The 27858-nt window shown below is 35.9% G+C and overlaps 1 protein-coding gene across 6 annotated transcripts in view; it reads right to left on the bottom strand.

Moving 5' to 3' along the window:
- Positions 1-27858, bottom strand: part of PTPN12 (protein tyrosine phosphatase non-receptor type 12) — a 115561-nt gene that overhangs the window by 26489 nt on the left and 61214 nt on the right. For 4 of the 6 annotated variants that reach the window (XM_036246173.1, XM_036246167.1, XM_036246170.1 and 1 more), the window contains exons 4-11: positions 26385-26480; positions 24943-24981; positions 21510-21581; positions 16537-16596; positions 14365-14507; positions 8958-9024; positions 6835-6912; positions 6636-6734 (exon numbers count right to left, since the gene is read on the bottom strand). In XM_036246173.1, coding sequence (XP_036102066.1) covers positions 6636-6734; positions 6835-6912; positions 8958-9024; positions 14365-14507; positions 16537-16596; positions 21510-21581; positions 24943-24981; positions 26385-26480 — 654 coding nt within the window. The remainder of the gene's footprint in view (positions 1-6635; positions 6735-6834; positions 6913-8957; positions 9025-14364; positions 14508-16536; positions 16597-21509; positions 21582-24942; positions 24982-26384; positions 26481-27858) is intronic. The other 2 variants (XM_036246168.1, XM_036246169.1) reach the window with 2 other exon arrangements.

The following is a 27858-nucleotide window of genomic DNA, read 5'->3' as shown; positions in this document are numbered from 1 at the left end:
GCTATCATTTCTTCTATCCATTTGTCCCTCCAGTTTTTATCCATTCATCCACTGAGTTTTTTAACATACACTATATAGTGCCATACATTATGGTACACAACCTTAGGTGAAATATTTATTCTCATCAGATATAGCTTCCTCAGAATAGATTTCATTTTAATAATTTTTCTTTATTGATTTTAGAGAGAGGAAGGGAAAGGGAGATAGAAATATCGATGAAAGAACATCAACTGCCTCCTGCATGCCCCCTTTGGGGATCTGGCCCACAACCCAGGCATGTGCCCTGACTCAGAATCGAACTGGTGACCTTCTGGTGCAGGGGTCAATCCTCAACCACTGAGCCACACCAGCCAGGCCTCAGAATGGATTTTACAGAAAACTGTTTTCCATTATGCAAAATAGGAAAACCCATCTGTCCAAATGGAAAAATTCAGCAGTAACCTTGTCAGCTTAACAAAATGCCGGGACAGTTGAACATTTTCAGTTCAGTTATAGCAGACATTTTGTGTGTATATTCTATGTACCAGCAATGAGATAAGAAAGTAGGTTTGAAGTAACCACTGATCTGCTATTGGGTATTATTTTATCTCATTTCATACAATGTGAGATTTTTCTTATATTCCTTAGCCATTTGTAAACCTCCGACCGACCTATTAGACAAAACCAATCTATAATAATATTATAATCCTACTGTAGAGTTCAATCTAGTAAAAAGGAAGCTTAATTTATAGATAACCCCATCCCCAAATCAGGTAATGAGAAAATGAAGTGTAAGAGCAATTCAATATTTATTACATATTCTCTGGAGATTATTTAAATATAGTTTAAAAGTTTTAAAGATACGCCCTGGCCAGTTTTGCTCAGCGGTTAGAGCATCGGCCTGCGGTCCAGAGAGACATGGGTTCGCTTCCCCCCCCTAGGGGCACGTACTTCGGTTGCAGTTTGTCCCCGGCCCTGGTTGGTCATAAAAGTGGCAGCCACTTGATGTGTCCCTTTCACATCAATGTTTCTCTCTCTCTCTCTCTCTCTTCCGCCCTCTATCTGAACAAAAAAAAAATGGAAAAATGTCCTCGGGTGAGGATAAAAAAACAAAAATACAACATCGAACACTGCATTAAAATTCTTTCTAGAAAAGGTAAGCAAAAAACTAAAAAGATACATTAAACAAAAAAGCACCTACACAGCTAAGGAAGGTATCAACAAAATGAAAAGGCAACCCACCAAATGGGAGAAAACATTTTCAAATCATCTATCTGATAAAGTCTTAATATCCAGAATATATAAACTCTTACAACTCAGTAGCAAAAAATTAATAAATAAAATTGAAAATCCCATTAAAAATCGGACAGAGAATCTGAATAGACATTTTCCTAAAGACATACAGATGGCCAATAGGTACATGAAAAGGTGCTCAGCATCACTCTTCATCAGGGAAGTGCAAATCTAAATCACAATAAAAGATGTTATAATGGTTATTATTTTAAAAAATAAATAAATAACAAGTGTTAGAAAGGATGTGGCACAAAGGGAATCCTTGTGCACTATTGGTAGGAACGTAGATTGGTGCAACCACTATGGAAAACATTATGGGGAGTTCTCAAAAAATTAAAAATAGATCTACCATTTCCACTCCTGCATATTTACCCAAGAAAAAGAGACACTAAATCAAAAAGATATATGCACCCGTGTTCACTGCATCATTTACAATAGTCAAATCACAGAAGCAACCTATGTGTTTATCAGTGGATGAATGGATCAAGTAAAGGTGCTCTACACATATATTAAATACTATTTAGCCATAAAAAATAAAGAAACCTTGCCATTTGCAACAACATGGATGGACCTTGATGGCATCAATACTAAGTGAAATAAATCAGACAGAGAAAGACAAATATTGTATGGTCTCACTTATATTGGGAATCTAAAAACAAAAGGACAAATCCAAACTCAGAGATATAGAGAACAGACTGGTGCTTGCCAGAGGCCGGAATGGGAGGTAAGCAAAACAGATGAAAGGGGGTCGCAAAGGTGAAAATCTCCGGCTATAAAGTAAGTCATGAGACCCTGGCCAGGTGGCTCAGCATCGTCCTGTACACCGAAAAGTTGCTGCAGCTTCAATTCCTGGTCAGGGCACACACCTAGGCTATGGGTTTGATCCCTGGTAGCGCCACATACAGGAGGTAAGCCAATCGATGTTTCTCTCTCATGTCAATGTTTTTCTCTGTCTCTCTCTTTTCCTCTCTCTCTAAAAATCAGTAAACATACCCTTGTGAGAGGATTAAATAAATAAGTAGTCATGGGGTATAATGTACACATAGTGACTATAGTTAATGATCTGTACTATATATTTGAAAGTTCCTTACAGAATAAATCTTAAAAGTTGTCCTCATAAGAGAAAAAACATTTTTTTGCTATGTGTGGTAACGGATGTTAACTAGACTTATTTTGGTGATCATTTTACAATATCTACAAATATCGAATCACTATGTTGTACGCTGAAAACTAATCTAGTCTTACGTGTAGATTATAGCTCAATCAAAAATAAATTTAAAAAATTTTCTAGCCCTGGCCAGTTTGGCTCAGCGGTTAGAGTGCCAGCCTGCTGTCCAGAGAGACCCAGGTTCGGTTCCCGCTAAGGGTGCGTACCCTGGTTGCAGTTTGTCCCCGGCCCTGGTTGGTCGTGCGGGTGGCAGCCACTCGATGTGTCCCTTCACGTCGATGTTTCTCACTCTCTCTCCCTTCCTCTCTTTCCCTCCCACTCTGTCTGAACAAAAAAATGGAAAACTGTCCTCAGGTGAGGATTAAAAAAAAAAAGTTACATATGATTAAAACTGTAATGGGCCCTGGCCGGTTTGGCTCAGCGGTTAGAGCATCAGCCTGCGGTCCGGAGAGACCCGGGTTCAGTTCCCGCTAAGGGCACGTACCTTGGTTGCAGTTTGTCCCCGGCCCTGGTTGGTTGTGCGGGTGGCAACCACTCGATGTGTCCCTTTCACATCAATGTTTCTCTCTCTCTCTCTGTTCCTCTCTCTCCCTCCCACTCTACCTGAACAAAAAATGGAAAAATGTCCTCGGGTGAGGATGATAAAAAAAAAAAAAAACTGTAATGGTGCAGGAGGGTTTGGGAGGATGAATGGTGATGAAAGAAAACTTTTGGTGAACACACAATACAATGTACAGATCACGTGTTGTGGACTTGTGCACTTGAAACGCATAACTTTTAAATTATATTTTAATTGCTGACATTACCGACGTCCCCCATTTTCCCCTAATTTGCACCCCTCTACCCAGACCCCACCCTCCTCTCTCTGGCCTTCACCACACTGTTGTCTGTGCCCATGGGCTATTGCATATATGTTCTTTCGCTAATCAATCTCTTCACCTTCCTTCATTCGGTCCACTACACACCTCCCTCTGACATCTGTCAGTCTGTACCATGTATCTATGCCTCTGGTTCTGTTTTGTTCGTCAGTTTATTTTGTTCATTAGATTCCACATATAAGTGAGAAAATATGGTATTTGTTTTTCCATGACTGGCTTATTCCATTTAGCATAATACTTTCCAGGTCCATCCTGCTGCAAAAGATAAGAGTTCCTTCCTTTTTAGAGCCGAATAGTATTCCATTGTGTAAATGTACCAGAGCTTTTGTATCCACTCATCTACTAATGGGCACTTCGGCCGTTTCTGAAACCTGTAAAATTTTGTTAACCAGTGTCACCCTAATAACTAAATAAAAGGAAAAAGTGATGGTTAGAGTATTTTTCACTTCTATATACTAAGGAAATGATAGTCTAAAACATCTGAATTTCTGTGGTATAAAAAACTTTAGTATAAAAATCTTAAAATTAATATTGCATTTATGGAAAAATAAAGTTTAAAGACAAATGCACAGCCTACTAAACTTTTTGAAATACTAAGTGAATCTCAATTTAGGTATGAATATATATAATAACATATTAGCATTCTATTCTATATTCTAAATATTTGTTTACATTCATGACCTGGCCAGTTTTGCTCAGCGGTTAGAGCATCGGCCTGCAGTCCAGAGAGACCAAGTTCGGTTTCCACTAAGGGCATGTACCTCGGATGCAGGTTGTCTCCGGCCCTCGTTGGGTCGTGCAGGTGGCAAACCACTCGATGTGTACCTTTCACGTCGATGTTTCTCTCTCTCCCTCCCACTCTATCTGAACAAAATATGGAAAAGTGCCCTTGGGTGAGGATAAAAATATATATATATATATATATTTGTCTACATTCAGCATGGGTTATAACAGGCTTTAATTAAACTAAAGTGAAAAAGTGATGGCAATATATGAGGCTTAGTTGCACAATCATTCCTATGTTAAAATGAAGGAAATAAGAATGCGGTCACATAAACAAACCTTAAAATTTTGAAATTTTCACTTGGCTAATAAAGGAAACACACAGTCCCTAAAACTCATGGATCAATGTTAGATTATCGTAACACACTGAGATCAGCATTTGATAACAAATCTCTCATTTGTAAAACCAAGATATTTCAAACAAATAGTCTGAGAAACTGCCAAAACCATAAAGAGAAAAAAGGAAAACAAGGTTACAGATTTTGCAATTCATTTCCTCTCAATAATTGGAGTTAAGTTGGTTTTATCATGTGATAGCTCAAGTTTCAGTGACAAAGACGTAAAAAAAACTTTACTAAAAAATAGCCTAGTATCTACAAGGACAAGGTGATTATATAAAGAGAGGAAATAAGAGAACTAGTTACAAAACAGGCATAAATGAGAACAATATAAGAATACACATTTTTATCAGGTCAAAAGTTTGAATAGCCAATAAAATTTTTTATAAAATTTATCTTCATTTATTTTAAATTTTTAAATCCTCACCAAAGATATGTTTTCTTTTTAATCAATATTTTTTCTTTATTGATTTTACAGAGAGAGGAAGGAAGAGGGAGAGAAAGAGACAGAAACATCAATGAGAGAGAACATCAATTGGCCACCTCCTGCATGTTCCCACTAGAGACTGGGCCCACGACCTGGGCAGTGTGTGTGTGTGTGTGTGGGGGGGGGGGGGGGGGGACGACACATTGATAATGAGAGTAACACATCAACTGGTTGCCTCCCGCAAGCATCCTGACCAGGGCTGGAAATCAAACCTACAATCAGGTACGTGCCCTTGATGGGGAATCAAATCCGAAACCCTTTGGTGCATGGGCTGATGCTTTAACCACTGAACCACACTGGCCAGGGCTCCAGTAATATCTTTTAAGGCTAAAATGACATTGAATTAAATCATGATAAAAAGGGACTCAGCCCTGGCCGGTTTGGCTCAGCGGTTAGAGCGTCAGCCTGCGGTCCGGAGAGACCCGGGTTCGGTTCCCGCTAAGGGCATGTACCTCGGTTGCGGTTTGTCCCCGGCCCTGGTCGGTCGTGCGGGTGGCAGCCACTCGATGTGTCCCTTTCACATCGATGTTTCTCTCTCTCTCTCTGTTCCTCTCTCTCCCTCCCACTCTACCTGAACAAAAAAATGGGAAAATGTCCTCAGGTGAGGATTAAAAAAAAAGGGGACTCAATTGTGGCCCTATACGTCTAATTAATAAAAAAGCATGTGCAAGTAACTACAAACTTTATTTCATCATGACCAAGAACAAAATAAAATTCATGTAGAATCAACTTACATTACTTAGGTTGGGGTGGCAAGGAGGAGAGAGAACTGTGAAGGAAAAGGGGGCTGGCTACCTGGCAGATCCAACAAGCTCAGGATACTACCTAGCAGGCCTAACAAGCTCAGTAACTAAAGGTAGTACCATGGAAATGTTTTGATCAGGTCCCAGGCCTATGTGATAGATTAATTTTTACCTTGAGCAAGCTCTATACGTTGTTTTGTGTATCTAGGACAACATACTTAAAATGTCACAATGATCTCTTCTTCTTCTTACCTCTAGCGATAAACACCCCAATACTGGCAAAAGACAACCCCAACATTCCTCATTATTATTTTTTTATCTGCATACCTCTGCAAACTATGTATATTAAATGTTAACTATCCTGCATCCATCAATGTAAAAGAAATATGTACCTCTCCATTTTGCTTTTTATACAATCCTAGAGATTTCCCTGCTTTACCTTCTCTTGCCTCCTTAATCTATTACCAATGGATAATGGATATCATGTCACCTTCTTTACATCTTCTTTGGGTCTACTATATAAAATAAGCTACAAAACTACCATTTTCCAGAGAATTTTCTCAGTGCACTGAGATTTTCCTTCCAAGTCTGGCCCTCAGCACTGGCTCAAATAAACTCTTTAAGCCTTTCTTTAGGTTTGGAAACTTGTTTATGAAACAATGCAGCTAACTTTTTAAAAGTTTACACTTTAAACAATAAAGAATTACATGATTTTTGACATAAGAACTACTTTCCCAACTATATTTTATTTAGATTATTTAACTTGTATTGGAGTTATTAAATATCCATCATAATTGAGAGTTTCAAACAGGAAGGAAAGGAGTTAAAATCAAGGCTAAATAAAAATATTAACTGTCACGAATACTTTCATGTTAGATAAGACACAAGATGATAATTAAAAAGTTAAATATTATATCTTGGTAAAAAGTAAAAGTTTTCTAAAATTAATAGGCCAAGATCACCTACCACTCCATCAGCAATTTTCTGGATTCCATGAATTTCATACAGTTGTAGCTGTTTTTCAAACAGTTGAGCAATAGCTCTATGAACAAGCTCATATTGCTCCTATTAGAAAAATGAAATGATAAACAAAGGAAAGACATTAAGAAAAACCAAAAAGGCATTTCTAAAAATATCGTTTAGAAAGTGAAACAAAAAACTATACCTTAGTTTGTACTGCAGAATGCCTCTGTGTTCTCATTTCTTGTATTAAATTAAATACATTAAACTCCTCTGGTATTTTCTAAAACAAAGATTGTAATACATAAACTCAGAAAAAAAACAATAGTCTTTAGCTGTTCAGACAGACTTTATATATATGCTGGCTAATTGAACATTTTCTGAGCACTACCTACACCTTGTATCAGAAATCCCTTGGCATTGTAAACACAAAGCTAATCTTGATCCTCAACAGTCAAGCTAGTGATACAGATACGTGAACAAAAAAATGTTCAGCCAAGCCGAACTGCAGTGCAATAGGAATAAAGATGCTGTGACTTACTCTGATTGGTATGTGGAGTGAAAAGTGAAGGAAATATAATCTATTTGGAGAACTGAGAAGCTTGATATGCATAAAACCTAAGACTGAAAGGAGAGGTATTCAAAGAAAGAGAGAAGGTGGGCTACTTGGGATTGTACTATAGAAACATAACAGAGTTTAAACTCATTCCACATCACAGTGTTTCCTTGGTTAGCTATGTAAAGAAAGACTGGCTAAGACAGCTAGGTAAAAATAATCAGATCTTTCAGCTACATCTGTGGAGACTGATTATCCTAGACAATTCTTTTATACATTTGTAATTAGAACTACTGCAACAGGCAACTCTGATATGAGCAGACTTGATATTCAGGCAACTTTTGAAGCAGGAAAGATGGCATTCTGAATAGAAGAGAAACTGGTAGAGGTTTACTGAAGCAGTATAAAAAAAGGTAGAAACATCGCAGGCACATTTCTGAGGCAAAACTACTAGAATTTGGTGATCAGTATGAATATTTTGAAGTGATACAGAAAACAGAAGTCTTAAGAGCAATTCTCGTATTTACTGCTTGGGAGTTTCTACATAAATCAAAAGATTTTTACGTAGAGTCCTAACCTAAGACCGCAAGACTATATTCATGGTAAGCCACACTGAATCAAATTGGGACTATGTTAAAAATATATTAACTTTTGAAATGATCAGATGTTTGTTTATTTTGCTTGCTGGCATTTATTTAAATGCCTCTTCCCAACCCAATTTTAATCTTTGACTTTTATGTTAAAATGTGATAGATCCTACTTATATTTTATTCACTTAAAATTTTTCAGTTGAGTATTAGGAGATGATTGATTACAGTTTTGAGGAATAAAAAAATAAAATTTAATTCCCAAGGGCTTTATGAGAAACTGCTTAAATTTTAAATATTCCCTAGCAAAGTGAAAAATAACAAAAGGCAGGGGAAATAGAAAGAACAGAGGGAGAAAAGAAGGAAAAGAAATTAAATTATTCAAATCAAAAATAAAACTATGAGGAACTAAAAGCTTTTCCCTAATGCACAGAAAACAAATATATTATAGAATCAACAAATGAACCAAATCTATATACAATAAGAACAATTGTGTTTTTCAAATCCTTAATGAGGACAGGGTCTTATTTTTCTCAATGTCTTCTATAGTACCAAACACAATTTTTTGCAAACAGTAGTGGTAATAATAGCAGCAATAGTAATAAAAACTAACACTGAACTGAGCATTTGCTATATGGCACACATATAAGGAACTTTATAATGGTTTACTTAATTCTTATGAATTAATACTACGATTCCCATTTTCAAATAAAGAAACAGTTATAATGAGATTAAGTAATTTGGCCAAGATTACACAGCTAGTAAATGACAAAACCAGAATGTTAATCTGGGCAGTTTGGCTCCAGAACCAGTATTTCTAACTACTATACTATGATTCCAGTTAGGCATAAATATTTACTAAATTAATTGTACTAATACCTAAAACAAATATAAAACAGCTATGAGGATTCCGTATTAGGAAAAGTCAACGCAGAGTTTACATCTCTACTGTATTAATTCACATAGAACCAATGAGTGACAATACGTTTACCTTGCTGCCCAGTATATCATCTCAAGGTAATAAGCATCATACCTTTTCACTAATCAGTGTTTCATACATAGCAAAGCTACATGTATAAAAAAGTAACATGTATAACAAAACATATGCTGTAATTAGTGCAATTAGTCATTGTATTTGAAAACCATAACACATCAATTGGATAGTTACATAAAAATTATTCTTACCCCAGCTTTTAATAAATTCCACGTATAATCTATGGCACAAATGGCACCTGTTCTTCCACACCCTGCACTATGGATACAAAGTTTGAAGATACAATTTGATTTTAGTGATTTTAAAAACTATAAAATAAAAAATGTTAATATTTAGAAGCAAAAACCAGGGAGAAAATTCTACTTATAGTAATATAAGTACTGTATGTACATGGCAAATATCCTTAACATTAATGTTTAGATCTTGTTTTTATTAAATTTAAAGAACTTCTAACAGTAAGTGATTCACAGAATACCTAGCAGTCTTTACTTTGGAAGTCTAATTCTATTTCAGAAAACCTTGTCTAACAAAATATTTTGCTTAAATAAATTTATCCCCAAAGTATAAGTAATTTGTTTAAACACATGGTCTAGAAAGTCCTGATAAACTACATTATAAGCAACTTAGTATGATTTTTTAAAAACTTTTAATATTCAGTATCAATACTCATTTTAAACCACTTATACATTTGTCAATTCCACATATTTCTAAAACATTTCTAGGATTTTAGAGTCAAGAATTACTAAGGCTAAATAATATCTATTTAAAACTTGATGGTTAAAAGTATAATATTACAGTCATAGACAACCAGATAAATGAAACACTATTTATTACATAATGATAGAATCTCCATTTTTACTCCAAAGGGAAAAAATAGACCACCCGATAAGTTAGCTAACAATGAAGAGCAAAAATTGAATTCTTACCTCATACCTTAATCATAAAAAAAATACAGATGGATTCAAAATAAAATGCACCCCCCCCCTTTAAAGCCTCACCTGAGGATATTTTTCCATTGATTTTCAGATAGAGTGAAAGGAAGGGAGGGAGAAAGGGAGGGATGTAGAGAGAGAGGGATAAAAAGGGAGGAGGGAGAGAGACATCATGTGAGAGAGAGACATCAGTTGGATGCCTCCTACACGACCCTACCAGGGCCAGGCATTGAACTATAACCGATGTACATGCCCTTGACCAGAATTGAACCCACAACTCTTTGGACCATGGGGTCGACGCTCTAACTGCTGAGCCAAATGGGCTGGGGCTCAAAATAAAATGTTAAAAAACTTGTAAAGTACTAATAAATATAGACAAAACTTTAAGTACTGTGTTAGGCAAGAAATTTCTAAGCATATCACAAAAGACATAAATCACAAATCATAGGTGGAGAACATTTTTTCTGCCAAGGGCCATTTGGATATTTATAACATCATTCTCTAGCTATATAAAATTATCAGCTTAAAAATTATCCTGCTAAGTGGGGTACAGACTGACAATCCCCAGAAGAGGGGTGGGGGGGGAGATAAATCACAGAACTTATACGCATGTACGCATGAACAACAAAGCTGAGGACAGGGCAGGGAGGGAGAGGGAGGGGGTATCAGTAGGTGGGGGGAGAAGAAACATCTGTAGCAAGATACAAAATTAACGTCAAGAAATCGATGGCATTCTTACACACCGATGATGAACTCACAGAAAGAGAAACTAAAAAAACAAACCCATTTACCATTGCAGCAAAAAAATTAAGATACCTAGGAATAAACTTAACCAAAGAAATAAAGGACTTAATCGCAGAAAACTACAGGTCATTGAAAAAAGAAATAAAGGAAGATATAAAAAAGTGGAAGCACATACCTTGTTCATGGATTGGAAGAATTAACATCATTAAAATTTCCATACTACCCAAAGCAATCTATAGATTCAATGCAATCCTCATCAAAATACCAACGACATACTTCACAGAACTAGAACAAATATTTCAAAAGTTCACATGGAACCAAAAAAGACCTCGAATAGCCACAGCTATCTTGAAAAAGAAGAACAAAGTAGGAGAGATCACATTACCAGATTTCAGGTTATACTACAAAGCCACTGTAATCAAAACAGCCTGGTACTGGCACAAAAACAGGCATATGGACCAATGGAACAGAACAGAGAACCCAGGAATGGACCCAAGGCAATATGCTCAATTAATATTTGACAAAGGTGGCAAGAGCATACAGTGGAATCAAGACAGCCTCTTTAATAAATGGTGTTGGAAAATTTGAAAAGCTACATGCAAAAAAATGAAACTAGACCATCAACGTACACCATACATAAGAATAAACTCAAAATAGATAAAAGACTTAAATGTGACTCATGAATTGATAAAAATCCTAGAAAAAACTGTAGGCAACAAAATTTCAGACATCATACGCAGCAGAATTTTCACTGATACATCACCTAAGGCAACAGAAACAAAGGAGAAAATGAACACATGGGACTACATCAAACTCAAAAGCTTCTGTACAGCAAAAGATACAATCATGAAAATGGAAAGACTACCCACTGTATGGGAGAACATCACTGCCAATGATATATCAGATAACGAGTTCATGTTCATTTCCAATATATATATAGAGTGTTCATACAACTCAACAAAAGGAAGACAAAGAACCCAATTAAAAAATAGGCAGAGGAGCTGAATAGACACCTCTCCAAACAGGACATACAAATGGCTGAGACATATGAAGAAATGCTCAACATCACTGATCATCAGAGAGATGTAAATTAAAACAACAATGAGATATCACCTCACACCTGTCAGAATGGCCCGCATCAACAAATTATCAAACAACAAGTGTTAGCAAGGGTGTGGAGAAAAGGGGACTCTAGTACACTGCTGGTGGGAATGCAGACTGGTGCAGCCACTATGGAAAACAAGATGGTCTTACCTCAAAAAATTAAAAATTAAACTTCCATTTGACCCAGTGATCCCACTTCTAGGAATATACCCTAAGAAGCCTGAAACACCAATCAGAAAGAATATATGTACCCCCATGTTTGTAGCAGCACTATTTACAATTGCTAAGATCTGGAAACAACCCAAATGTCCATGATGAATGGTTAAAAAAAGCTGTGGTACATATACACACTGGAGTACTATGCAGCTGTAAGAAAGAAAGATGTATCCTTTGAGAAGACATGGAGGGACCTGGAAAGTAGCATCCTAAGCGAAACAAGCCAAACAGAGAAAGACAAGTATCATATGATCTCCCTTATTTGTGGAATATAATGAACATAACAGTCTGAAGAATGGGGTAGTTCTAGAGATGTGGAAGTGGGGTACAGACTGACAATCCCCAGAAGAGGGGGTGGTGGAGGAGAGATAAACCACAGAACTTATATGCATGCATGCATGAACAATGCACATGGACAGCAAAGCTGGGGACAGGGTAGGGAGGGAGAAGGAAGGGAGAATCAGTGGGGGAAAAAAGAGAAACATCTATAATAAAAATAAATAAATTAAATTAAAAAAAATAAAATTAAAGCTATAATAATAAAATAAAATGCTTAGGACAGTAAGAATGAATGAATGAATGAAAATAAAATAAATGTTCTGTGGCGATTCCTGACCAAAAAAAAAAAAAAATTATCCTGCTAGCTCTGGCTGGTTTGGCTCGGCGGTTGGAACATTGCCTGCAGACCAGAGTCCTGGGTTCAGTTCCTGCTGGGGGCACGTACCTTGGTTCATTATGTATAATTATTAAGAAATAAGTGACTACTACTATAAAATAACTGATGATGTACACTACATAAACAAGCAATTCACAAAAGAACATAAATGACAAAAAAAAAAGAGAAAGTCTGTCTATCACAGGCATTAAAACAAAGTATTGGGACAACTCTGGGGAAACAGGCACTCTCACCAACTGACAGTGGTAGGATTAATTATAATTAACGTCAGCTTTATGGATAACACATTTAAAAAAATATATTAAAAGCATTAAAAATTTCACATCCTATCTTAGAAATCCTACTTTTAGATATCTATCTGCCCTGGCCAATGTGGCTCAGATGGTTGAGAGTCATCTGGTGCACTGAAAGGTCACTGGTTTTGTTCGATTCTCAGTCTCCAGTCGGGGTACCTATTAGAGGCAACTGATCGCAGTTGCTCTCTCTCACTCCCTTTCCCTTCCTCTCTCTCTAAAACCAATAAAAACATATTGTTAGATATTTTTAGATTATCTATATCTACGAAATAATTACAGATATGCTCCAAGATTTTTGCCAAAAGACTGGTCCTTAGATTTTTTTTTTAATCCTCACCTGAGAACATTTTTGCATTTATCTTCAGATAGAGCAGGAGAAAGAAAAGGAGGAAGAGAGAAATATCAATGTGAGAGAGACATCAAGTAGTCAGTCGCTACCCACACAACCCCAACTGAGGCTGGGGACAAATTGCAACCTAAGTACGTGCCCTTGGCGGGAACTGAACCTGGGACTCTCCAGTCCATGGACCAACGCTCCAACTGCTGAGCCAAACTGGCCAGGGCAGGTCATTGGATATTTAAGCTGTTATCTATAATTTCAACTAAGCTGTAAAGAGGTCAAAGAATTTGCTTTATCTTTGAATTTTATAATTAAATAGATCTTTTTTCTTGTCAAACAGTCAACTACTTGATTAAAGGTTAACCAACCACTGAATTAACTACAGAAAAAAATAATACTTTTTCAATCCTCACTAGAGGATACATTTTTATTGATTTTTAGAGAGAGAAAGAGAGATGTGATAGAGAAACATTGATCGGGTAGCCTTGTGAATGCACTGTGGGGATCGAACCCACAATGTAGGCATGTGCTCTGTCTGTGATGGAACCCACACAGCCTTTTGGTGTATAGAAGGACACTCCACCCAATTGAGACTGCCTGCCAAGGCCAGAAAAAAAAAAATTTTTTTTTTTGTTAATCATCACCCAAGGCTATTTTTTCCATTGATTTTTACAAAGTAGATGGGAAGGAGGTATGGGGAGTGAGAGAAACATCAATTGGTTGCCTCCCACACACACCCCAATCAGGGCTAAGGGTTGAACCCGCAACACAGGTATGTGCCCTTGACCAGGAATCGAACCTACAATCCTTCGGTCTGCTGGCTGAAGCTCTAACCACCGAGCAAAACTGGCTAGGGCCAGAAAAACATTTTTAGTTAACTGATTTGTTAACTGATCATCACATCTCCATCAAAAAGTCAGCTTTTCTGGCCCATAAATAAAAAAGCATTAGCTAATGTAGGCATTATAATCAGATCAGTTAGATAAGAAACTATCTTCAGGGTTCCATTTAACTACTGAATTAAGCAGTAAATCTCCAAGTGTCTTAGAGATAAACTGATAGCAGTTTTATGAAATAAGTATTATGAATGTAAATCTCTTAAAAGAATCAAATGTAAAAGGTTAAGAGAAGAATAACTGCCTCAGGATTCGGGTAGCTTTTATGATTTTGAAACCCATATAATGACCTACTGCAAATCCAAATATTAGGTTTCAAAATACAATATATCACCCATATTATAATGCCACCTATATTTCAAAATATTTAAATATTTGGAAAATTCTTGTGTACCTGCAATGGATACAAATAGGCACATCTTCATGTTCTTGGTATTTCCTCATTAAGCTTATCATATCCAGAATAGAATCAAATGATGAGGGAACATCATGGTCTGGCCAGTTCACATAATGAAACTGATATAGCCTCCGAGATTCCTTCAAGAATAACAAAAATTCAATAATTATGAAAATACATTTGCAAATTTTAAAACATATAGAAAACCTGCATAACTCACTTTACTGCCATTTTAAGATACTTATGTGGTCTTGGGTATTACATAAAAAAATAAATAAATAAATGATAGTCTATATTTATTGACTATTTATCACATACCTAGTATTGTGCTGAGGGCTTTACATGTAACAATTTACTTAATCCCCATATAATGCCATGAGGGAGGTCCTGTTAATTACTATCCTTGTTTTATAGGTAAGAAAACTGAGACAGAATGATGAAATTACTTGCCCAGCATTTCACAGCAAGTGACCAAAGTGGGATCTGAACTCAGGCAGTCTTACCTCTAGAGTCTGACCTCTAATGCTCTTTAACCATTACACTATCCACACTATTTAATAATCTACAGTGTTAACTGGATAGGCAATATACCATAAGCATTGTGTTAGAATCGACTGCAATTAGAAGACTAATAGATATTTAAACTGAAAGAGAAAGCTATAAATGAACCTGTCCAACCCCAAACTCACCTGTCTTATTTAGGATCAGTATGGTGTGAGAAGACCCCCAACTCCTGACACTTTCAGGGAATCTGTGAATTTTAAACTTATTTTCATAATAACACTAAGGTGTTGTTTGCTTTTTTCAGTCTCCTTCTTTCATGTGTATACAGCAAGGTGTTCCCAAGACTGTATGATTTATGATAATGTCATCACTTTGACAGCTAATAAAATATGTGCTTTAAAATTTTTTCACATAAACAAAAGCTCTTTGAAATCTTCAATAATTTTTTAAAATGTTAGAGTCCTGTTATCACTTAGAGAATGGTTATTCTAGGTGTTTAACTGAAAGAACACCTGCTCTGAATCCAGGTTAAAACTATTCAAATTCTATTTCTGCCATTTACTGAGTAACTTTAAGTAAGCTACTTAACTTCATCTATGTGCAATGAAGGTAATAGTTATCTACCACTATTTGAAACGCCTGATACACTGCTGAAATTTAATAAGGTACCTATCATTATTACTGTAAATTTAAAAATAGCAACCAAACTATAATAAATGACTCAACTAAAGGGACATATTAGTCAAGTAAGAAGGGAATAAGAGTACTGGAACCATGTCTTCTTGTAAACAGCAAGGTAGGAGTTGTATGTTTACCAACTCACTAGTTGGGAAAGAATGATGAACTTCATGGTCAAGCTAAATTATATAATATGGTTTAAAAATACAGATAATAAAAATAGAGAAAGTGAGGAAGAACTTTACAAGCATTCGCTAATGTCCTTTAGATTTTTCTTTGATTTCTTCCTAGACAAATTATCATTTTATATAGCTCTGAAACAAACACTAAAGTTACAGGTCTCAAGTGAAAATATACATCTAGATGACAACTTAGCTTTGAAGGTGGCTTGTCTCTTTCTAAAATATTGTAACCTGTAAAAGTGAGTAATAACTATCTAAACAATGGTATAATATGCTATTGCAATAGAGAAAATACATTTGCAGCAAAGAAACCAAGTATTCCAAATACAGTAAATTTAATTTGGGGAAACCTGTTCCAAGTCAGTTTAAATTTATACTGTTTTATTTATATTAGTATTATTTATATTACCTAATTTTATAAGCATAAGGCCCAAGATACATTACTCTCTGATTTTCTTCATTATTGTAGATAACTAAAAAAAAAAAAAGGAATCTCTTTAACTATGTAAGATAGTATACTATTTATGTCTTCTCCTCAAAAATTATCCTTAGCGCCCTGGCCAGCGTAGCTTAGTTGGTTAAGTGTAGTCCCATGTACCGAAAGGTTGTTGGTTCGATTTCTGGTCAAGGCACATTCCCTGGTTGCTGGCTTGGTCCCCAGTAGGGGGAGTGCAGGAGGCAGATTGATGTTTCACTCTCAAATGATGTTTCTCTTTCCAGCTCCCTTCCTCTCTCTCTAAAAAGCAATAAAATTTTTTTTTTTTAAATTATCCTTAGAAATGATCTCTAAATGAAAAATACTTACATTCTGAAATTCAAGTAGGAGTGTCCTAATGAAGTAGTCTGGCCTTGCTTGTTCAGCTTCCTAAATAAAGAGAAACACTTGAATCAGTGACATTAAAACAAAATAACATATACAGTACATACCATAACAATAATAACCTCATATTTAAAGTCTACAACATAAAATTAACAAATAAAATTCCTGGTGTACCTGGTAATTATAAAAATAACCATTCTAAAAGTCATGAATTTATGTTTTATTTATGCATATACATTTTAATTTTTAAAAATTTTTTCCAGTGAACAAAAGGGAAATTTTATTAAGGCTCCAGGGCCACAGGGTTCAGACATAAGGCCACTATGTGGGCTGAGAAGGTGGTGGAGGAGCCTTATTTAACTTTCTTGGGGCAGTTGACAGCACGGGGATGTAGGCAGGCATAAAAAGTCCCAGTTGTACTTCTGGGCAAGCTGGCAGAGGGAGGGCTCAATGAAGCCACCCAGCAGACAAAGCACCAAGTGCAGGATGGACTATTTCTGGATACAGGAGTCTGAGGGAGTGTGGCCATCCTCCAGCTGTTTGCCCACAAAAATCAGATGCTGTTGGTCAGGCAGGATGTCCTTCCTCCTTGTCTTGGACTTTACTTTGACACTCTTAATGGTGTCATTGGGCTCAACCTCCAGGGTGATGGTCTTGCCAATCAGGGTCTTCACAAAGACCAGAATCTCTGCATCTGCTGGAGAGTTGCTCCGCCACTTCATTGAAGAGAAAGAGGGTGGTGGTGTGTGTATATATTTATATTTAAACAGAAGTATCTGTTAACCAATTACTTAGTTAAAAGTCCATCATCCAACAAAAGTAACAACCATCACCAGAATCATGTAACAGAAATAATACAAACAAAATGTCACTTCTTAGTACCTATACCACCACCATCAACCGTTACATCTTTCCATAAAGCTTGATTTTCCCTATTTAGCACTTGACTTTCAGTTAACTGGATAAAACTGGAGAAGGAAGCGGATACACTCAGAAATTCCCAAATTGTTATTCTGATTAAGGCTAACATAACCATTTTAAGTATTTTACTGTCATTTGTCAAAGTATTAGAATAAAGCCTCTACATCAGTTTGTCCCCAAGCAAACTATTCTTTTTTTATTTCTTTATTGATATTAGAGAGAGACGGGAAGGGATAAAAACACTGATGAGAGAGAAGATGAACTGGCCGCCTCCTGCATGCCCCACACTGGGGATCAGGCCCACAACCCGGGCATGTGCCTTGACTGGGAAGTGAACTGGTGACCTCTTGGTGCATAGGTCAATGCTCAATCACTGAGCTACACAGGCCAGGCAAGCAAACTATTCTTTACTTTAGTAGTTAAAATCAAAGATAGTCTAGGACAGTGATTGTCAAGAGCAACATATTGTTTTATTAATAAAAAACAATCCAATATAATTCCTGCTTCAATTTTTAGAATACCTATTTTTTAATCCTTACCCGAGGACATTTTTCCATTTTTTGTTCAGGTAGAATAATTTTTAAAGGCATACTAATTTACTTTGAACTTTTCAAATAACATTAAGGAAAAAGTATGTTTTTTACTTTCATCAAAAACAAGTACAGATAAACTCTGGCCAGTTTGGCTCAGCAGTTGGAGTGTTGGCCTGCGGACCAGAGAGTCCGGGGTTCAGATACCGCTAGGGGCACGTACCAAAAAAAAAAAAAAGAGTACAGATAGAAATATTGGCCCAAGACTTAATTTTTTTCTTGCCTGTAATGGGTGAGCTAGTAATTATTTTTGGTTTTGCAGGCCATAAAGTCTCTGTCTGCTCAACTTTGTTCTTATGATAGGTAAATACATAAATTAACAGGTCTGGTTGTAGTTCAACAAAATTTTATTTACTAAACAGGCAATGTAGTGGGTTAGACTGATCCATGCATAGTGTGCCATCATCTGGTCTAAGTGGTTTACATGCAGCAACATTGGCTGGGCTCCTGCTAGCCAGTTCTCCCACTTTCACCAATACTTTACCCTCCTTATCCACAAACCCAGAGAGCTCCTGATACTGCCCTTTCCCAGTCTCAGACAGATTGCCAAATATTCAAGTCACTTACTACATACAGTATTCTCACCAACTTGCCTTCTATTTCTAAATCTGGTAACAAATCCTAAGCTGTCTGAAACAATCACAAGACATATAAATTACCTTCCATTTTGAAATATTACAAAAAAAATTTTGTTTCTTCAGTAAAGATTAATCCCAATGCTGATAAATCAAACCAGCTGTTACTAATCAAATCAAACCTCATCAAAGACTTTTTCATTATTTTTAGTTCAATTGATAAACCACCCAAAGCCCTGGCCAGTTTGGCTCAGCCGTTAGAGTGTCCGCCCATGGACTGGAGAGGCCCGGGCTCCGTTCCTGCTAAGGGCACGTGCCTCGATTGCAGTTTGTCTCCGGCCTCGGTTGAGGTCGTGTAAACAGTCAATGGGTCTCTCTCGCATCGATGTTTCTCTCTCTCTTCCTCCCTCTCTATCTGAAGATAAATGCAAAAATGTCCTCAGGTGAGGATAAAAAAAAAAAAAAGAAAGAAAAACCACCCCAAAATTCTTTTTTTTCTAATTATAAACTATTTCTTTCTTTTCTCCATTCATTATTGCTAAGTTGTTTAATATTCTTGATCCACAATTGTTCAAAAATATAAAGTTGTTTTGTTGTTGAATGTTAAGCACTGTATTATTTTCACTTGAATTTTAACATTGAGTGCAGTTATCACATTGAAATTTGCAAATATTCAACACAACCACACTGCATATAACTAGGTTTCATGGACTGTTCAGGGAGTTAACATTGTAGACTAGTTCCTGGGTTGGTGAGGGGGGAGGTGTTCCCTTATAGAAGTAGACAATGTGGTATGTATTGGTTTTCATTAATTTCAAATAATATTAAATGCAGTAGGGTTTTTAAAAAAATGTTTATATTTAATCCACAAATAGTTCATTCTAACCAGAACTTTAGAGAATTTACTGCGTATTAAATCTAGGCAGTTGAACTCTTGAGTTATAGTTAATATTACAAAAACATACTGTATTTACAAAGGTGACTATATAACACAAGTTGAGTCGTTTTCTATATCAGCCTAAGAAGCACTAAACTTTGGGTATGCATCGAAGGAATTCAAAAGTTGTAAGTACAAATAAGCATAAAATTATGGACTTCTTTTTTTATTAATCCTCACCCGAGGACATTTTTGCATTTTTCTTCAGATAGAGCAGGAGGGAGAGAGGGAGAAAGAGAGAAACATCAATGTAAGAGACACACATCGACTGGTTGCCACCCGCACCACCCCAACTGGGGCCGGGGACAAACCACAGCCGAGGTACATACCCTTACGGAAACCAAACCCAGGACTCTCTGGTCCATGGACTATTGCTCTAACCACTGAGCAAACTGGCCAGGGCAAATTATGAACTTCTTGAACTCACCAATGACAAGTAAATCCTAAAATGGGGAATATCATCATTTTATGTGTCAACTTGGCTGGACCACTGAGTGGTCAATAGCAAATGTTTGCTATTTGGTCAAAGATTACTCTTGGTGTTTCTGTGAGGGTATTTTTTGGGTGAGATTAATATTTGGATCAGTGGACTTTTTTTTTGTTCAGTTTTTTATCCTAATTTTTCCATTTTTTTGTTCAGGTAGAGTAGGGGGAGAGAGAGAGAGAGAGAGAGAGAGAGAAACATCAACGTAAAAGGGACACATTGAGTGGTTGCCACCCGCACAACCCAACCAGGGCCGGGGTCAAACTACATCCGAGGTACATGCCCTTAGCGGGAACCAAACCCGGGTCTCTCTGGACCGCAGGCAGGTGCTCCAACTGCTGAGCCAAACCGGCCATGGCAGATCAGTGGACTTTTAGTACAGTACACTGACCTCTATAATATGGGTGGCACTCATCTAACTAAAGAATAGGCCTAAATAGAACAAAAGGATCAGTCTCCCCCAAGTAAGAGAGAATTCTCCAGCATACTGCTTTCATCTGCAGCATCAGCTCTTCCTCATTCTACAACATACTGTCTTTGAACTGGAACTGAAAATCAGCTTGCCTGGGTCACTAGCCCACTCACCCTGCAGATTTTGAGCTTGCCAGACTCCATAATCATGTGAGCCAATTCTATATAATTAATCTCTTTCTCTCTATAAATACACATCTTATTTCTGTTTCTCTGGAAAACCCTGACTAATACGTATAGGTAAGTTATTTAATTTTCATGTTTGCTCAATCATGAATCTTTTGAATTGAGTACATAAGAAAATTCATTTCTTTCAGGTGATTAAGAAAGATGCCATCATGCGTAACCCAAAGCAAATTGTTGTTTCTATTTTAGAGCTAGCTTATACTTTTTTTGTTTTTCCTTCATTGTTTTTGGTTTTAAATTCATTTTCTCAGATGTGTGCTGTTCATTTTAGAACTTCAATTTAATTCTAGAGTTCATTAAAATAGTATATATTTTAAAATTTCTTATCAAATTATCAGTCATAAAAAAATCAATCTTTACGTCTACTATGGCAATTCTTAAACTCATCTTTGCATATAATTAGAACATTGTGGAGAACGTAACAGATATAAAAGATTAAAATGATAAACTATACCTCAGTCATTAAGGGTTGCCAACAGATCACTCAAAGCACAGTTACTACATTTACTCATATATAAACAATTATTATCGACTTATATACAAAGACTAACACAGAATTAACATAATATGGTACAAGTGATTTATACATTTATGAAAAGGCATTCCCAAAACTTCTAAATTTTAAAGCAGTATAAAAACAAATGTTATTAACATCTGTTTAGTACAATTAAGTGTAGATTTACAATAGAAACACTGAGCTTATATAAAACTGACTTAATACCATATGATAATTTTTCATCAGTCTAGCACACCAACATTTTGATTAAGTAATGTAGGTAAAAAAAGGTACTTACACAAGAAATTTTAAATGGTGCAAATGTTATAGGGTCTTCTCCATACAAAGGCCAATAGCGCTCACATTTTTTCTGTTGTCCAAAAACAAAAAGTTAGTAAGTAATCTGTAGCATAGCTTTTCTTGAACTTTTATAAGTATTTTGTGCCCTTGTGTTCAGCTTGTGGTTCCTTCCCAGAAAACAGAAAAATTAACATCAGTAGGCAAGAAGCTGAGAGAGCTCATACTTATCCAGCTGTTCTTAAAGATGGGCTATTGGGTCCTCTCCAAGATTAATCATAAGAACATTATTAACATCCTCCTCCTCTTGGGGGGAAGAAACCTGCTTTTTAAAAAGTGCCTGGCACAAGATCCTTTTAGAATGAAGGGTTGCCAGGCAAGTTTTAAAGCTTATAAAATGACAATCTCTATATCTGGTTAATTCTTATTTAAGTATAAAACCTGTGACATAGTGAAATGAGCATTTTACTTGGTATCAGAAGAATTTTACAAGCACTAATTTTTTTGTTTAACTGATCGTTAGTTCCTTTACCTATAAAAATGGGAATAATAATCCTTATCTTACACGATTGTTGCAAATACTAGGTAACAATATATTTCAAATGTCCTATTGATGGTAAAAACTCATCAATACAAGCATAATGTATCATTTAAACTATCCACTTTTATTTGAAATTACAGAAAACGTAAGCAGTTTCCCGTTACCTTTGTGTTTTAAACAGGTATAGAAACAGAACACTCAATTTTCATTGGTTTTGTAATATCAAACCCCATCATTTTAGAAAATTAGGTAAGAAAATCAAAGCCTAACTTAATAGAATATACAATGATTCTGGTGCTAAGAAATGATAAGATTTTATCAAGACCCAATAAAATGAAAGCCTTTAAATAACAATCTAACATAATTTCAGGCAGTGAGAAATGCATCAGTTCTTACTAAGTTCTTATCGTTTCAACTATAGTAAGTGGAATTATTACCCATAGGCTAGAATTAACTGTCAATAGTCAGAAGGCAACAATGTATATCTCTCTAGTACAGAGGTTCTCAACCTGTGGGTCGCAGCCCCTATAGGGGGCCAACAACCCTTTCACAGGGATCACATAAGACCATCGGAAAACACATATTTCCAATGGTCTTAAGAACTGAGACACCACTTTTCTATCAGTCTCCTGGTGGGTCCACCCACACACAGATACTCTCACATACAACATGAGGAACTGTATTAAAGGGTTGCAGCATTAGGAAGTTTGAGAACCACTGATCTAGTATGTTAGTTTGACGTACTACAATACTATTAATATTTTAGAAGGCTTAAAATCACTTATTCTTGAGGATTTGTTTTTGTCTTCTACCTGCCAAAGTGTTAATATCTTGAGACAGACAGAAAACAAGTTATACAAGATTAACTTCGTAAGAATTGAAGCTGTTTAACTAAAACACTGTAGTATCTGAGTAAGATTATATTGGTATTTATATTCCAGGTATAAACTAATGACTATTAATATAAAAAACCAGCCCTGGCCGGGTGGTTCAGTGGTTAAGAGCATCGGCCAGTGCACTGAAGGGTCATGGGTTTGATTGCTGGTCAGAGGCATGTACCTGGGTTGCAGGTTTGATTTCCATCCCTGGACAGGGTGCATGCGGGAGACAACCAATGGATGTGTCTCTCTCACATTGATGTTTCACTCTCTCTCCCCACACCTGCTTCCCTCCCTCCCTCCCACTCTCTCTAAAAATTAATGGAAAAAAATATCCTCAGGTGAGAATTAACAACAGCAAAAACCAAAACAAAATAAAAAACTATGTTTTAAGCACCATACATGCATAACCTACAATCATATCATTCATGTTAGAGGTAAGAAAAGTGAAGCTCAGAAGAGACAGTTCACTGTATCATGGTAAAAAATGCTAGTTAAGTGTAGGTTTGTTTAATTTAATTATTTGTGCTCTTTCCATTAGGTCACATTCTAAGTCAAGATTTAAATCAAGGTTATCAAATAAATTAACAGGCCCTAAACTCACTGACTACTTACTACAAACAACACTATCAATTACAAAATCTTTAGTTTAAAAAAACTCTACACTCAATACAACTTAATTTTTCATCAAGTATTATTACTGATATACAATGGGAACTTATTAATAGAATGAAATAAAAGAAATAAATCCTAAACCATTAGTAACGGTAACTTAATAAATAAATGTCAAGAGAATAAAATTTAAATTTCCTAATATAATTGATTATATGTAATAATGGTACTGAAATACATACTAATAGTACTTAAACAGTAACAATTTCCTTGTTTGTATAATTTATAATTTTAGAAAACATTCATTTTTTTGTCCAATATTACTGAATACTTCCACTGCTGGTAAATAAAAAAAAAGGGGGGGGGGGATTGGGAGGAATGGCAACAATTGTCAGTTCATATAAGCTTTTCCAATGATTTATATATATTATAACATCTCGCATAACTGAAAGTAAAAAGTATCTTGCTTTTGCAATGTAACTCTTTATTGAAAAAACATCTGAATAAGAATTTCTACAAAATAATTTTTACATTAAGTAATGAACCACATTAGTTAACAAATCTTCAAGTCACAATATAATTTGTCTTGTAACTTTGATTCGTTTGTCACATTTACAGAAGACCACACATAAGAATTATTATGTAGTCTATAAATATAATATCACCTCTAACAATGAAGACATAGTAATTGATGCTGCAGGAGATAAAATGGGTTTGAAACTAATTTCACTTGTACAGGGCATAAAACCACCATTATTAAAAATTTCAGAGTAGCCAGGCCAGTGTGGCTCAGTGGCTGAGCATCAACTCATGCACCAAGAGGTCACCAGTTCAATTCCCAGTCAAGGCACATGTCCAGGTTGTGGGCCCAATCCCCAGTGGGGAACATGCAGGAGGTGGCCAATCAATGTTCTCGCTTATTGATGTTTCTCTCTCTCCCTCTCCCTTCCTCTCTAAAATTAATTTTTAAAATTTCAGATTAAAAATTTTCTTTGAAGATAGCATAAACAAAAAATGTAGCACGGTATTTGCATGAAGAAAAATAAAAATACTCATATTATAAATTTAAAATAATTCATAAAACTTACTTTAACTCATTTTCATTGCTCAATTTTATTCCTATTTTTTAAATATCTAATTCAGTCCATAAATAGTGTTCTATTTATAGAACTATTAAATATTTGAAGACTACTAAGTAACAATATAATTCTAGTATTTTACATACTTATATTTTGTTCCTTTCAACCAAAAAAAGCAATAGCAGAACATAAAAAAGAAAAGAAGTATCTACTTCAACTACTAGGGCTCAGAATATAATAAAAGACCAGGAACATATATTCACAGAAATGAAGTGACAAAAAAAATACACCATAATTATTTTAAGTATTAATAGGAATACATACCCTTCCCATCTCAAATTCTCGACAGGCCATTACAATGATCTAAAAGCGGGGAGGGGGAATAAGAGGAAGAATTTATCAGTTGAACAAAATTTTCTCTTTTTAATAAAATACAAATTTCAAGAATTACTTTTTTTTTTACTCTAACCAAAGGTATACTTGGCCTGTCAAAAAAAGTAGTTTTAATACAAAGAGTATGAGTTAAATAAATTATCAAAATCACACCTTCCAAACAAGTGCTATATAGCAACAAATTAAATTGGCTTCAATCAACATGATATATTCAGTTTGAATTAAATTTTATTAATCTTAAGAGTTGTGCCTTTAAATTACATTTAATAAAATGATCTACAGCGAAATGCATTTGTCTTTAAACGAAAGGGTATTATTACATTCGCTTCCCCACTCCAACATTTTATAATGTAATGTTTCAAACATAAAGCAAAGTTGAAATAATTTTACAGTAAAGACTGTATACTGCCATCTATATTTAATATTTCACTATACTCGATTTATCACATAGCTATCTGTCTATCGTGTATCATTTCATCTTATTTGGTAGCTGCCTTGTACTGACATAGGACAAGATTTAAAGTGTTATTGCCCTGGACGGTTTGGCTCAGTGGTTAGAGTGTCGGCCTGTGGTCCAGGGAGACCCGGGTTCAGTTACTGCTAAGGGCATGTACCTTGGTTGCGGTTTGTCCCAGGCCCTGGTTGGGTTGTGAGGGTGGCAGCCACTCGATGTGTCCCTTTCGTGTCGATGTTTCTCTCTCTCTCCACCCTCCCCACTCTATCTGAACAAAATATCAAAAAAAAACCAAAAAACATTGACCCACGGACCAGAGAGTCCCAAGTTCAGTTCCCGCTAAGGCAGTAGTTTTCAACCTTGCTAATGCTGCAACCCTTTAACACAGTTCCTCATGTTGTGGTGACCCCCAACCATAAAATTATTTTCGCTGCTACTTCATAACTGTAATTTTGCTACTGTTATGAATCGACATCGGAAATATGTGTTTTCCGATGGTCTTAGGTGACCCCTGTGAAAGGGTCGTTTGACCCCCAAAGGGGTTGCGACCCACAGATTGAGAAACGCTGCGCTAAGGGCATGTACCTCAGTTGCAGTTTATCTCCAGCCCCGGTTGGGATTGTGAGGGTGGCGACCACTCAGCGTGTCTCTCTCACATTGATGTCTCTCTCTCTCTCTCTCTTCCTCCCTCTTTCCCTCTAGATGCAAAAATGTCCTCAGGAGAGGATTAAGGAAAAAAAAGTGTTATCACACCCTCTTCCCAATTTAATCAGACATCGTGGAATTAGTTTGTGACGTTTTAGTAAGCATTAGCTCTAATTAAGATATCATTATGGCTAAAAAGTGATTCCTTGTCTTATTCAGTAAAACATCGTATGTCATTACATGTAAAATAGATTAGTAAAAGTAAATTACTTACTACAACATTGTATTCCCATATCATCCTCCAAAAATCGATTACTGTATTTGCTAAAGGACCTTGGGTTGCCACGTATGCTTTTGGCCCATAAACACCCTAAAATAGTTAAAAGCAAATTTAATTATGACTACCAAAAATATTTCCTTACCTAAATTTTAAGGTTTCAAATTATATTAGTAATATGGCTGTTTTCACCTGAAGCATTTCCAAATAGTTTTTCTTCCATAGTACATAAAAGCATGACAAAATATAATCAATTCACTTCAGCTTTTGGTGAAATATTATTACTTTTGTGTATTTACTAGACATGGTACACATAATTAGTATTAACTACCTTATGCTAATCTAAAAATTATTATTTAGCTAAGAATTTAAAAGCCACAATACTAAGTCAACAAAATTAACTGGAATAGAAACATAAAACCATCTTTTGATTCTAAAAACAAAACTACAACTATCTAATAGTTCTTTCTTAGCTAGTCTTCCATAGCTACCATCAATTAGTTATAACTTACTGCTTGACTAGTTTGTTTCTAACAATGAACCTGAGAATAAACCAAACAAGATAGCAGACTAAAATACTAATGGACTCATACAATGACTCAATGTTATTAAAGTGCAATTAAAAACTAGAACTTTAACAAATGTCCTTTTATAAACATGAACAACATCTGAAACCACAAATCACTTATGTATCAGTTTCTTGCTTAACCTATTTTTTTTAGGTTTTGTAATAAAATTGACTCTCTTGGGAAAAATAGCTTTTTATTTGAAAGCATGAATAATGTTAACATAGGTAATATGAATTCTACCACATAACTCTTACCACTTTAATACTTTTGTCAACAAAATAATGTATTAAAATTTGTATAAATAGCCCTGGCCGGTTTGGCTCAGCGGTTAGAGCGTCGGCCTGCGGTCCTGAGAGACCCGGGTTCGGTTCCCGATAAGGGCATGTACCTCGGTTGCAATTTGTCCCCGGCCCTGGTTGGGTCGTGCGGGTGGCAGCCACTCGGTGTGTCCCTTTCACATCGATGTTTCTCTCTCTCTCTCCCTCCCACTCTATCTGAACAAAAAAATGAAAAAAATGTCCCCCGGTGAGGATAAAAAAAAAAAAAAAAAAAAAATTTGTATAAATATCATATATAAAATAACTAAAATTATACTATCATATAATAAGAAAAGATTAAAAAACACAGAGCAACTGCCCTGGCTAGTGTGACTCAGTTGGTTGAGCACTGTCCCATGCACCAAGAAAACGTTGGTTGGATTCCTGGTCAGGGCATATTCTGAGTTTTAGGCTGGATCCCCAGTAGGGGGCATGCAGGAGACAGCAGATTGATGTCTCTCTTTCACATCAATGTTTCTCTTTCTCCCTCCCTCTCTCTAAAATCAATAAAAACATTAAAAGAAAAAAACCCCACACAGAGCAGCTAATAAACTAAAGTAGTCTCTCATTTAATCAAATAGCAGT

The sequence above is a fragment of the Molossus molossus genome, unplaced genomic scaffold (genome assembly GCF_014108415.1).
Source record: "Molossus molossus isolate mMolMol1 unplaced genomic scaffold, mMolMol1.p scaffold_m16_p_7, whole genome shotgun sequence".
In the NCBI taxonomy this organism is placed as follows: Eukaryota; Metazoa; Chordata; class Mammalia; order Chiroptera; family Molossidae; genus Molossus; species Molossus molossus.
The sequence above is the reverse complement of the archived record's forward strand: the minus strand, read 5'-3'. Positions and strand labels throughout refer to the sequence as shown.